At 36.4% G+C, this 13,962-nt stretch overlaps 1 protein-coding gene across 2 annotated transcripts; it reads right to left on the bottom strand.

Moving 5' to 3' along the window:
- Positions 1-1,604: 1,604 nt before the first annotated feature.
- LOC112737466 (importin subunit alpha-9) lies at positions 1,605-8,149 on the bottom strand. 2 transcript variants are annotated; one of them, XM_025787380.3, is made up of 11 exons: positions 7,895-8,149; positions 7,576-7,813; positions 7,206-7,359; positions 6,926-7,028; positions 6,451-6,635; positions 5,617-5,696; positions 3,424-3,574; positions 3,229-3,310; positions 3,068-3,126; positions 2,676-2,981; positions 1,605-1,916 (listed from the first exon to the last, which is right to left on the bottom strand). In XM_025787380.3, the coding sequence occupies exons 1-11, from the start codon at positions 7,932-7,934 to the stop codon at positions 1,749-1,751; spliced, it is 1,566 nt and encodes a 521-aa protein (XP_025643165.1). In that variant the 5' UTR covers positions 7,935-8,149; the 3' UTR covers positions 1,605-1,748. The 2 variants fall into 2 exon arrangements, with proteins under 2 accessions (XP_025643165.1, XP_025643166.1); XM_025787381.3 differs by having other exon boundaries at positions 7,576-7,821; positions 7,895-8,053.
- Between the last annotated feature and the right edge of the window lie 5,813 nt (positions 8,150-13,962).

Raw genomic sequence — 13,962 nt, 5'->3', positions numbered from 1 at the left:
TGAAAAATATTTTGACAAAAATATTACTTTTAGGTCAACAACCTTAAATAAATTGTGTTTTTTTTAGTTAATGGGTCAAATTTTTAGATTGAATCGAAATAAATGTTGGTCAAAAGTGTTAATATTTTTTTGAAAAATATATATATAAAGAAAATAAACCGCCCGTTTATCCCGCAGGTTAACCCATTTAACTCGTTATTTTTTTGGATTAATTAGACTCAATCCGTTTAATCCAAAATTTAAACGGAGTTAGACCCAATTTGGGTAAACAACTTAATTAAGTTACTTTTAAAAAAATAGTTTAAACAATAAATGCTTGTATTAAAAGTAACTTATAAATAAGTTATTTTGTGTTTGGTTTTTTAGTTCTAAAAATAATTATTTTAAGAGAAAAGTGATAAAAAGTTTTTTATTATGAGAGAAGTCATTTTTTTTAACTTCTCCTTAAACACCAAAATAGTTTTTTAAAAAGTTGCAATTTTGTTTTAAAAATTATACCAGACATTAATACTACATCTTTTCATAAGTTAAAAGTTAAAAAAAAATCAATTATGAATCTATCCAAACGGGTCCTTAATTTTAGAAGTAAAGTTTTCCCATTTAAACAAATAAATAGACTAACCCAATAAATTTAACCCCATTTTAATGGTCTTACTTGTATCTCATATTCACATCTTTATTATTTTATTGTATACTATAAATAACACAACTCTTTTTTGACAGTATTATAATAAGTAATCGATGTGGTTGAGTGACATTTTCATTTTTCTTTTGTAATCTACTAATCTGTTTCTCAAATTTGGGTATTAGATATGGAGTAATTATTATTATTATTAAGAAAGCCATATCATGATGTGATTTCAATATGTTTGAGCAAATATGCCTTCAATTAAAAAAAAAAAAGTATTTACAGTTTCCATACCTATTATGTCATATCAAGTATAACAATTTAAATTGAAGTTTAAACAAAATCATGATATTCAGTTTGATTTGCTGCTACTGTGAAGTTTATGGCTTTAAATATGAGTATATGACCATTGCAGATTTGCATTTTCTCATGTATTTTACATTTGCTTATGTTATGTTTTAGATATTCTCAATTCTCAACTTCTCTGTTTTCTAACAAATCATGTGGTTCATAAATCACATACATTACAATTACATACACCAAAAAGTAACATGGTACATTATCTTTTGGAAGTTGTACCAAAGTGATTGCCTAAGCTCTAAATTTTCTTTTAAGATTGGATTCTGATCTAAGCTAAGGAAGCAATAAAGTGTGTCTGTGTATGAATGTGTAAGGAATTTGATCTACTAAAGGACATTGACGTGGTTGAATTGGTTGATTTATAGGCTAAGAATAAGATAAAGCTTTTTGTGTTTAGACACCCAAAAAAAAAGAAATTCAATTACCACCTTTCAAAATTATTATTTAGGATAATTTGGAAAAATATCAATTGTTATAGTAACATCAGTATATCTTGCAAAATTAATAGCCTTTCCATCAAACTATAATATTTTTTCTTCTCATTAACGATAGAAGTATCCTTAAAAAATTATTTAAATTTTCTCAGAGAACAAATATTTACTCCAAATTAAGAGAGTTATTTCAAAAATGTTTCAAATTAACCCAGCCAAAAATTACAACTCACTAGTCTCTAGAGTTAATAACACTAATAAAATTTTACATTTTCATCTAAAATTGTGTGGGAGAAAGAGCACATTTATTACAATATCAAACAACTAAGTTACTGGTCATGAAGGCCATAGTCCTCTCCAAAGTACTTGTCAACAAGGGTATTTGCCATAGTTCTCAGTTGTTCATTTTCATGAAACTGAAATCTTTCCATTGCTTCAATCCCATCTTCTTCTTCTACAAGCTTTGGGCCCTTGCCATTTGGCATCCCTCTCAGGACCTGTTGTAAACACCAAAAACATCGTCAAGAAGGATGCATAGCTTGTGTTTTTGAAACTTGATCAATTATGAACAAAAGAGAAAAGTAAGTTGATAAATTGAACTTATTTCATAATAGCTTATTTATATATCTGCCTCTTTTTTTATTTTTCTTTTGGAAATTAGCTAATAAGCACCCTTTTTCTTTTAGTCTCTAATATTTAGATTAAGTTCTAATTTCATTTCTAACGGTTAACATGTTTTCTGATATGTAGTTTTCCTCTCTTCTGGGCAGTTTTCCCGCTCCCTTTATTGAAAAAAATGTCTTATTTTTGTTTCAAATGCTTTCTTTTCGTTTTTTTTTTTTTATTTTTAAAAAACATCGTTTTCCCTCTGTTAATATCTTATTCTTTCGCTTATTCTTCTATCAATTTCACTCTCAAATCACTAAAACTATAACTACAGCCACCACAATTATGATTGTTACCTAGACGATACTGGAGGAAAAAAAATATTTTTCAAAGAAAAAATTTAATTTTGACCAAAGGACTAAAATAGAACAAAATAAGGCATTTGGGACAAAAATAGTGTTTCAAATGTTAGTGCCGAAATTAAGACTTAACCCAAACGTTGAGACTAAAAGAGTACTCAACTCGTATAAAAATAGTAACTTGTGGAATGATTGTTATTGGTTATGGAAGGATTATTTATAATATTTAATATTTGATATTTTGGTGGAAAGTTATCATTAGTTATGCGAATGAATTAGCGGATTTCTTACCAGCTCTATGAATTGGAGTCCAAGCCTAGCAGCTTCAATATCAGCAGATCTAACCAAATCAATAAAACCTGGCAAGCATCCTTTTTCGACCAACAAAATCAGGTGCTCAAAGATCAGATCCGGCTTCGCATTACCTTTAGTAGGCGCGACACAAAGGTTCCCCAATACATAAGCAACCTCCTTTCTTATATCAAATGGAGCGGCAGAAAGAAGACGCAGCAGCAAAGGCACCGCCTCGCTTGAATATATCAACCGCTTGTGCTCAATGTCACCAGCGGCTATATTAGATAGCACCCAGGCTGCTTCCTGCATTTTGAAATTTAAGCTCTTATATCAAGAAGATAAACAAAAGAAGGAATAAGTTCATCAAATTGAAGATTAAAATTTTTTACCTTCTTTAAGACCCTGTGTTCGCTATTCATACATTTTACCAGGGCTTTTATGATATTATCTGAAAATATTATTACAAGATCAGATGCAAGAAATTATCCATATTTTGAACGAAAATGCACCAAGATTATCAAGTAAAGGGAGAACCAAGAAAATTACTAGCCTGTAATTTCTTGTCCAGGTGTCAGAATAACATAAATTGTATGGGAATCAGCAGCAATGAGATTACCTAAACTTCGCAAAACCTACAACGATTTTCCTTTGTTGTTAGAAAGACTTATCAGTGAAAATAACAATTGTGATTTGTATGTATTATTAGATGCTAATGCTAAAATGTTGTAGATGAAGAGGTCATTACTGGAATCAGTAATTGCAAGTTATTTGATGTTGCCAATCTGTGTACTAGCAATTGAAGCACGTCACTCTTCACCAGCAGACTCGTAGCTACATTCGAAAGTGCCGACAGATACACAACTACCCATGCTACTTCAGTTGCTAATTCATCATCCCTGGTGTCAATTAAAAACATGACTCGCATTACTTAGGACATCATTGCAAGCTGTACTGTTAAAAGAGTTAGAGCTTGCTACTAATCTAACACTTCCAAGAAATAAGCTTTGTGTTCACAGTACCAAAGGAGGTTGTGTTATAAGTCTATCACACTTCCAATTTCAACCCCACAAACTTACAGTAAGGTGAAGTTTATGATTATATTGATACTAGTTAAAGGCACACCGCATGTTTTTTTTTTACAGGTATATCATACAGAAACTCTAATCAACATATATAATAAATACTCTTATACAGAGAAAGAAAAGGCAGAACACATAGAAGGGTTTTCTTCCTTGAGAAAAGCAAATGCCTCTAAAGTCATCGATGGTTTCAGATTTAAATTGCCATCTAACACACACACAAGTGTGCATGCATGTGTTAAGTATCTAAGGAAAGTGGGGAACCACACCTTAAAAGCTAGCCGATAAGGTGGAAGAACTACTCTCCTTACATACAACATCAAGCATCCCGTACTACCCGATGTGGGATTTTGGGTACCCCATAATACCCAAGTCCCTAATAATACACCGCCCCTGGAGAGCCGATGTCCATGATGGCTTCACTCTATCAACATTGACCTAGTGGTAGCCACTTTGCTACCAGCTATCAGTATTCGGTATTCACCTTAATCCAACCTATAGGTAGCCCTTTCCATAACACCAACAACCAAGCTTTGATACCATTGTTAAGTATCTAAGAGAAGTGGGGAACCACACCTTAAAAACTAGCTGATAAGGAAGAAGAACCACTCTCCTTATATACAACAGCATGCATACACACACATGTGCATGACATGGTTAACATAAATTTTGCAAATTGGCAGATTTACAAAAAGGGCCAAGGATTTGGTACCGAGCACTGGTACCTGTCTGTTAAATATTTGCAAAATGTACCCCCCGGATCCTTTACTTAGAAATTATAATCCTGCTCCACTTTTTCCACTATTCACATTTGACCCAATTTCAATTCAACCTTAATGGAGGTTGTTCTTCCTTTTACCTATACAAATTAAATCCCAAATGGTTATACTAATTTCATGTAAGTTGAAACAGAGGTTCCATTCCTGACTTTTTGTTGTGTGATTAAAGAAGTCAATGTTGTCTGCAGATTTGTTCATATTGTAGTCTCCAAGAGAGAGGGAAATGGAAGAACAAAGATTAGCATGACAGAGAGAACATGTTCATGCAATGCATTTGTCAGCTGATTTTGTCATGCTAATTTTGTCTCCAACTCATTTAATCACTCAAACTCAGACAAAGAATTTGTACCAATCAAACAAATAGACACACATGTTTTCCTCATGACATGCATAACAGCTGAAACTCCCTTCATGTGATAATGCCCTTTTTACCAATTCAATAGATATCTAAAATATATAGCAATTAACATGTACTTGTTCTTTTGAAACATTTGAAATTACCAACACCAAATTTCAAATTATGAATGCAAACTAGAGCCAGAAAAGAGCTTGGACAAAGAAAAACCATTCAGGAGAAGAATGAAAGCCACCTAAAACGGTGATTCTCCTTTCTGGGAGGAATTCAGAAAGAGAAGTGAAGGTGATTCGCCCAGTATCCACGAAATGGGTTTGAAGGAAGAATGGTTCTGTTATTTGCTTCACCTAACAGTCGAAAAAAAGGGTGAATGAAGTTTTAATAAATATTTAAGGGGGGGTACCGGTGTCCCTCTCTAGATAGGGATACCAAATCATTGACCTACGAAGAGAGTTTGAGATGAATCACTTGAAATTTTGATTGTTAGTTTCATGCCTGTATTCTGTATATGTTTGGCAATATGTTTTCTGTTTATGATAAAAGAGAATTCTGCTGTGATTTTAGTGAAGTAAAAGCTAAATATCCTTAAAACTAGACTAAGATGTTCAACTGTGATTTAAACAATATGAACTCCTAGCATGTTGACCCAAAAATAGATAAATACAAAAGGAGACATGAGTTCTTAGCAATGATATAGAACCAAGTAAATCCAGAATAATACTCACGCTTTCTTCAAGTGTCGAACGATTGCATCCAATACTCCATCAACACGAATGAGTTCAGTTGCAGCTTTCGGTTCTGGACCCTGCACATAATCATACCAAAGTGATGTTAAAATTCCAAAAAAAAGAAAAAATTTGTCGCCACAACTATAGTTCAATTCAACAACAAAGATTTGTCCAGCTAGTGAGGTCAGCTAGATGGATTAAACAACTAAGCCTTGTCACTGCTACTACACTAGCATGTGCCATCATAACGAAAGCAGGGGACTGCAAAATATATTTTAGACAACACTGATCACATCACACAAGCTAACTATAAACAGTGAAGAATTACCATAACCAAAAAAAATTTATCCCACTAGGTGGTGTTAGCTACAACCTACAAGCATTAACTGCTGCTATAGTGTTCTATCTATCATAAATCATAATTTTAAACCATTTACAGTCAAACTGTTCTAGTCGTTTCTCTTATGTGTGAATTTTCCACTACATCTAGCTATTGGACTGCACTCCCCATCTGGGGCGCTCTTTACTTGGGCCTCTTTATATCTTCTCACATACCCAAACCACCTACAATAAGCACTACACAGTATTTCTTTCTAATGCGCTCATTCCTAATCCTATCCCTTCTAATATGTCGTCATGTTCAATGCAACATCCTCATCTCTACAACATTTAGCTTGTCATACTGCTAACTTTACTGCCCAACATACAATCCCATATCTTATAGCTGAGCAGTGAAATTTACCCTTTGGCTTTATACAATATAAACAAATCAGAGCACAAACAAATGTAATGCAATACAATATAAACTATAAAATTGATAAACTTTGACACCTTGATGAGGTTAGACAAAGCCCAGGCAGCTGTTCTAACAGTTGAACCTTTGTTTGGTAGCATCATTCTTGCAAGAGGTAGTAAAGCCCCTTGAGCAAGCAGAACATTCCTCAACTCTTCGCCTTCACCAGCTACATTTCCAAGAGCCCAAGCACACTGTTCGGCAACAGGTGATGAGCTCTTTTCTGCAGAACAGATCATTCATAAATACAAAAGGTAGAAGCAAATACTAAAATAATTAAAATAGGCTCAAAGTTCAAGTATGAATTTATCGCAAATGTTTAATATAGTTGCCAAAGTCCTGTGCATCCCATTCTTCCTAGTTCCTTTAGATCATAGACACTTTGCAATGTTATAACAATTTGAATTTGAGCTACTAGAATTCGTCTTAATCTTTCTATGCAGACATCAATGAAACAACTAATTCATTCATGGACATGCAAAATTAAACTCAAAGTGATCAGTGATCACTCACCCCCAAGATGAGCAATAAGCAAAGGTAAGGCAGGCAACAAAGCTTTTGTTTCTTCAGGATTCCCTGCAGCAATATTTGTAAGACACCAAGCCGCCTCCAGCAACTGAATAACACAATCACCAAAAAAGCGTAAGTGACTAGTAGTAACTTACGGTTCAGTATTGATACTATCTGCATAACATGCACAGTGCAGTACTGCTTTCTCAAGTTTCATGGATAGTAAAAGGCATTCATGGAAGCAACAGAAGATCATTCTAAAGGAGGAGACAAATCTTTAGACCTGTTCATCTGGAGACCCAAACGAAAGACACTGCACAAGTGCAGGTACCACGCCGGCTTTAATAGCAGACTCAACAGGCGGAAATTCAGACCTTGACAGCAGTCGCCTTAATTCTTGCAGGGCAACCACTCTTTTCTGCATTGCACCCTTCCCCCTATACATAGTCATAATGCATATGAGCCAAAGTTAATCAATATATGAACTTGCACATCACATGCTTGAAGCTTTATAAAGTTACTTCTTAGTGAGGAGAGTGAACAACAACATTCAATCACTCATTCAAAAACCTATCAAATCAAACCGAACTGGATAATTCTTGTTATTTAACTAACGCATAATATAACAAATAGATGAGTTCAGAGGACCAAACTGAAAAGCAACAGAAGATTTCAGCTTTTCGACGGCAAGGGAAGTTTGAGAGTCCAAAATAGATTGCTCTTCATCAATAATCATGTCACTATCAAGGGGAGCTTGGCCATCGCCGTCCCCGTCGCCACTGCCGCCAACGGGGACCCTACAGAGCCTCTTGGCACGCACAAGAGACTCCCTTCTTTCTTTGCCAATCGCCACCGCCTGTTGCCGTCTCCTGGTACCCGCAACAGTCCCAACTGAAACCCTAGATTATTGCAGTGTTCATAACTGAGATGAAATGAAAAGCATATGCATAACTATGCAAGGAAAAGTGTTACCTGAGGACTTAATAGGGCTTCTGGTAGTAGAATCCGCCATTGTTGCTTGGTTCCTTCACCAACTGAAGTAGTAGTATCTACTCGCCAGTCGCCACTGAGGCACTGAGCTTCCTTTTCTTTTTCCTTCTTCGTAGCTTGGGTTCGGTGTTAGGGATGAGTGGTGCAGTGCTAGTTCGAACCGGTTATTGAACCGGGGAAACTCCGAAACTAGAAACTAGCGGTATCATAGTCATTGGTAAATGGTCAATTTGAATTGGGAGGGCTCAAAATCGATCCAATTTAAATAAAATCGGATTAGGGAAAAGCTCTGGATACAAGCCATTAGGGCTTGTATGCTTTACAAGTTCATTAAGTAATAAAACAAAAAAATGCGCTGCTCCACATACGTTGTATACACGCGCTATATAAGATTCCGCGTATATCTAACTACCAAATTTAAAAGATTTGTTTCCTTCTTCGTTTTCGTTATTTTGAGATTTGGTTGTTCTTCTTCTCGCGCGTCTTCCCTCCTTCTTCTCCATCGTTCTTTTCCTCTCCTTTTCTCACTGGTATGTTCTTCGTTTACGTTACTTTCCTCTCTCTCTGCAACTCAAGCTTCGTTTTCTATTTTGATTTGTTGTTTTCTGAAATCAAAGTTTGAACTCGTTTTGAAGATAATGGATCATTCAACCTCAGATTGTCAACTGAATCCAGGCGAAGTGGATTATGAATTTGAATCTAACGAAGTTCCTGAGGTTTGATTTACATAGGATTAGTATGAATTTTCTTTCAGTAATTTGTATAGCATTGTGTAGTTGAAAAATTGCTGAACATTGACTGTGAAAGTAACACGTTAACATGAATTTGTCGATTCAATGTATTAGTTGTGATTAATTATCTGGAATTTATAGCAGACGCTCGGGTGTAGATCAATTTCATTTTGGGTGTATTTTTGCTAGAAGTGTGGGTGTATTTACACTTTACTGGTTTTTTGTTATTTTAATTGAGTTGTTGTTGTTCAGGTGTATTATATCAGACATGAGTGGGTGTGTTTTTAGTTTTTGACATGATGTATTCTACCGCCTGTGTATTTACAGTTTATGGCTTTAAAGGTCATTCTGTAGTTGAGTTGTTGCGGTTCGGGTGTATCATATTAGACATGATTGGGTGTATTTGAGTCATATCTATGGGTGTATTCACAGTTTCTGACATGGTGTATTGTGCAGCATCTCTCGGTTGTTGATAACGAGCTTGTTCCGAAGGTTGGAATGACCTTTACCACCCTTGAAGATGTTGGAAAATTTTACAGGAACTACGCCAAGGCTGCAGGTTTCTCTACAAGAGTTCGATGCACAAATAGGAAGGGAAACGAGATTAAGAATCAACTGATTACATGTAGCAGAGAGGAAAAATGGAAATCTAAAATATCTCCGACCGAGAAGACCAATTCGACAGCCGGTTTAAACTGTCCTGCAAGAATTTATATACACACATTGAAGGATGTTGGTGCTTGGATCATTTCAAAGGTTGTGCTGGATCATTCACACCCCTGCTGTCCAAGTAAAGCAGAGATGCTCAAACAACACAGGGAACTAAGCATGTCCATTCGTCGTACGATAGAGAATAACGAGGAGGCCGGTATCAGACCAAGCAAAACCTACCAATCATTTGTTGCGGCTGCCGGGGGTCACCGCGAGTTAAATTTTATCGAAAAGAACGTGAGGAATTACATTACCAGGGAAGTGCGGAATGTTTCCAAACAAGAAGATGCAAAGGAATTCGGGAAATATTTCTTAAGAATGAAAGAGAAGAATCCGAATTTCTTTTTTGAGCTCGAACTCGAGGAGGATCAATCGATTAAGCTCGCTTTTTGGGCCGATGCAAGAAGCAGAGCTGCCTTTGAGTATTTCGGAGACGTCATTTCATTCAACACCACCTACAATACAAACAGGTAACAAACTGCCCCTGTTTATGATGCTAAACTAATGTATTTTTACGAATCCGCAGCAGAGGTGTATACTGGCTGTTTCATTGGGTGTATACGAAGCATTTGTTGGGGGGTACCTAATGATTTTGCATTCTGGACTATGGTAATTTGTTTCAGGTATAATTTGGTCTGTGGTTCTTTTGTCGGGGTGAATCACCACGGTCAGTCAACACTTCTCGGATGCTCTTTGATGAAGAACGAAGAAATTGAATCATTCAAATGGTTATTTCAATGCTGGCTTCGTTGCATGGGAGGAAACGCTCCGAAAGGGTTTCTCACCGATCAGTGCGCATCAATGAAAAGGGCTTTAGAGGCCTGTATGCCAACGACAGTTCACCGTTGGTGTATTTGGCACATCATGAAGAAGATTCCAAGCAAATTAAACGGGTACAAGGGACATGCCGATATTGAACAAGAAATGAGCCAAGTTGTTTGGAACTCTCATAGCAAAGACTCATTCGATAGGAATTGGAATGATTTTCTGCTGAATTTTGGTCTTGCGGACAACAAGTGGCTTTCAGGTAATGTCTTTTTAAAATCTGCAGCAGAGGTGTAAATTGCATGTTCCCTCGGGTGTATTTATAGTCTGTGTTTGGGTGTATTATGCAGATCTGTACGAAGACCGTCACATATGGGTTCCTATCTATCTGGATCACCACTTATGGGCAGGGATGAGAAGCACACAAAGGAGCGAGAGCATGCATTCATTTTTTAACAAGTATATCACCCGGAACAGCTCGCTTATTTAGTTCGTCAAACAATACGATAATTGCCTCGGAAGCAGGGAGCAAGCAGAGAGAGAATCAGATGCTGCAGATTTTTATACGGTCATACCGTGTGCAACCAAATCCTCCATTGAAGCTCAGTTTCAAGATGCGTACACTCATGCAAAGTTTAGGGAAGTCCAAGCGCAATTCAGAGGAAAGGCGAATTGCATCACCAGATTAAAGAATTCTGCTCTAGGCTATTCAGTATACGAAGTCGGAGAGCAAGTTTCCAGCTCAATATTCAACAAGTTCGTGGTTACTTACGACTCAGTTGCAGCCGAGGTAAAATGCCAATGCTTATTATTCGAGTTGAGAGGGATATTGTGCCGTCACGCACTAAGCGTGTTAAGCTTCGAACAAGTAAGCCAAGTGTCACCTAGATATATACTGGAACGATGGAGTAAGAAGGTAAAGAGGCGACACACACACATCAAGAGCAGCCACGACGAGCCACTAATGGAGCCAAGAAGCAAGAGGTTTGACCAATTGGTTTTTCGTTCGCAAAATATTTGCAAATTTGCATCCGAATCGGAGGAGCTGACTGCAATTCTGCACCGTGCGTACGATAACGTCATGGCCGAGATGGAATCATTAAAAGCCAAAAGGAAGGGGACATCTTCTTTATCCCAAGAAGACGCCAACTTGGAATCCGTTAACGAGCTTCAAAGCCCGCCAAGGATTCGAACAAGAGGACATCCAAAAAATAGGCTAGGTTCAAAGTTGGACAAACAGATTGCAAATGCCACAAAGAAGAAGAAGACGAAAGTTTTAAGCGAGGTAAAAGTAATGTTCTTTAAATTTGTGGCGATTGAGTTTATTTTTCTCGTTAATAGTTTAGCTAATGTGTGAGTGTTATATTCAGATAAACCTGTTTGATGCTGCATCAGCGGTGCATTCAAATTCCAGCCAATATCAAGGACACGTTATGAATTATCAGTTCAGGGTACCAGCAGCAGGGGATAACTCTTTGGGTGTATAGTTTTAGAGAATATGGGTGTAAAAGCACTGTTCTTTTGGGTGTATTTTTGTTCATTGACAATTTACATATAGATACATATATAGATACATATAGAACAAAAGCTGTAAAAATTCGCAGGTTATGGGTGTATATTTGATTTGATGTTTTTCTTCATATTTTAGTACTTGTAATTCATACATTTTGAATACAGCACAGACAGTTTGGGTGTATATTTTATGCAATCTTGGGTGTATTATTAGACCTGCGTTGGGTGTAACAGTTTATAATTTGCGTTTATATATGCCTTGATTTTTTCCTTCATATTTTACCACGTGTAATACAGCTTTTGAATACAGCACAGATAGTTTAACTATGGAAAAAAATATACATGGAATAGAAGTTGTTGATAAATGGCAAATATTTACAGCATTTGTTCAATTTACAAATATTTACGCAGTTTCTATATCAGCAGAATTTATCTGATAAAACGGACTCAATAATACAGAGGATGGCTTCGACAGCCTTATAGCATTACTCTCTCTAATTGTCCGATCTCTCTCTTTATTCATCTCACTGAATAGTATCCGCGAAGCATACTCCACTCTATAGTGGTCCACCTCCTCCTACAATTAAAAAGTATATTCTGTTTAAACAGCAATATTAATTCAGTAAAGTAATACAGAGTTATATAGTTCTAAAGACAGTTACCTGTGGCCAATTATCCCATTCATACTTCCCGTTTTTAATGTTTTCCGGCTCAATTAACTCCATCCACTTCATAACGTAGATAGCGCAGTCATAGCTAAAAACGAAGAAAATAAATTACAAATCTCATTTACGAAAGTTTAATATTCAGAGTCACAAATTTATACCTTGATTTTTGGTCTGATATTTTAACATATGATGATTTAATTTCCTTCTCCTTCTCGCCTTTCTTTAGAGGTTCCCCGCCGGCATATGTTATCAATCTTGAAAATACATATCCCTTAAATACCAAAATAAATCAGTAATACACCCGAATGAATGCACAAGATACACCCAACTGGATGGACAATATACACCCAACACAACTAACGAAATAGACCTAAATATTAAAGTAAAGAAGACAGAGGCAACTTACAGTGAATTTATTAACCTTCTTTCTCTCTTCGCCGGGAGCTTTTTTGTGTAGCGGGTCAAGTATATGACATCTCCGCTTCGTTGTATCTATCAGCCATAACCACCAATGCCCCGAGTAGCAAACAGGTGCAAAAATCTGAAGGATTGCCACATTTCAATAGTGTGTTATTTTATTTGGCATATAAGTAAAGAAGCGTACTAACAAATTTAGCAAATGAAACTTACATATGGATGCGAAGTTAATTTTTTTGCATCTATGAAGGGAATAAAACTCGGGTAGTCTTCCACCCTGAATTCCTTATTCGTTTTCGGTGATATGAATTCCCCGTTTGGGTGATCCGAAAGTGCCATGTTCTGCAAGAATTGCGAAACAAGAAATAAAATACTGAAAATACACCCAAGTGAATACTTTAAATACACCCAAATGACTACACAACTTACACCCAATTGAACGTAAAAAATACACCCAAATCAATACAGAAAATACACCCAAAGTTTGTAGAAGTAACACTTACCACAATATCGGGGGGGAGACAGTATATTTGTTCTTGAAACCTCTTTTCATTTTTCTGGTTGAGGATGAGGCAGATGGCAGATACAATCTAGAAATATATGCCGAAATCAATTTTACATTAATAAACATTGCAGTTGACTTTGGTGTAAAAACATTAATGTTATTCTAATATTACGCCAGATTCTATATCACTTTTTGCCTGGAGGGATGCAAGGTGCATTCTAATCAAAAGGTGTTCATCTTGGGCAATTAGAGTGCACATGTGCTCATACTCGTTAGTATTGCCATCTGCATCTTCCTTCAGTCGCGTCCCCCAGATGTAGCACTTTTGTTTCATATCATCCGTAATCTGATTTATTTCCCCAGGAGTTTCAAACTTCCCAGAACTTTCCCCCCAGTCTCCCTTTGAATTTGTGGACTTTTGTTTTTTCCCTTCGCCGCACTGCTTGCTATTTTTTGGACCAAATCGTCTAATTGTTCTATCAAATTTGCAGCTTTTGGAGATTTTGCCCTTTCTGTCTCCTGCGTTGATGCTCCCTCCTGGCTTGAATCAGTCAATCCAAGACACACCAAAATCTGAAATAGACACCCCACCAAGACATACCCCTCTGCAGCAGATTTATCAACGTTTTCCCTTAGCCATTCTTCTAGTTCGTCACTTGATATTTCATATCTCTCACTACATTCATAAAAGAAGATGTTAACAAAAATAATTACGATGATAGACGGTAATATAGCTTACGA

Source organism: Arachis hypogaea, chromosome 13 (genome assembly GCF_003086295.3).
Source record: "Arachis hypogaea cultivar Tifrunner chromosome 13, arahy.Tifrunner.gnm2.J5K5, whole genome shotgun sequence".
Taxonomy (NCBI): domain Eukaryota; kingdom Viridiplantae; phylum Streptophyta; class Magnoliopsida; order Fabales; family Fabaceae; genus Arachis; species Arachis hypogaea.
The sequence above is the reverse complement of the archived record's forward strand: the minus strand, read 5'-3'. Positions and strand labels throughout refer to the sequence as shown.

What these genes read in the sequence shown, in the direction of transcription:
- LOC112737466 (XM_025787380.3), bottom strand. Translation starts at nt 7,934, where the DNA reads ATGGCGGATTCTACTACCAGAAGCCCTATTAAGTCCTCAG. An exon ending in GCTTATTGCTCATCTTGGGG is followed by an intron (nt 6,636 to 6,925) that starts GTGAGTGATCAC and finishes TCTGTTCTGCAG; the next exon opens with AAAAGAGCTCATCACCTGTT. An exon ending in ACTTGCAATTACTGATTCCA is followed by an intron (nt 3,311 to 3,423) that starts GTAATGACCTCT and finishes AAATCGTTGTAG; the next exon opens with GTTTTGCGAAGTTTAGGTAA.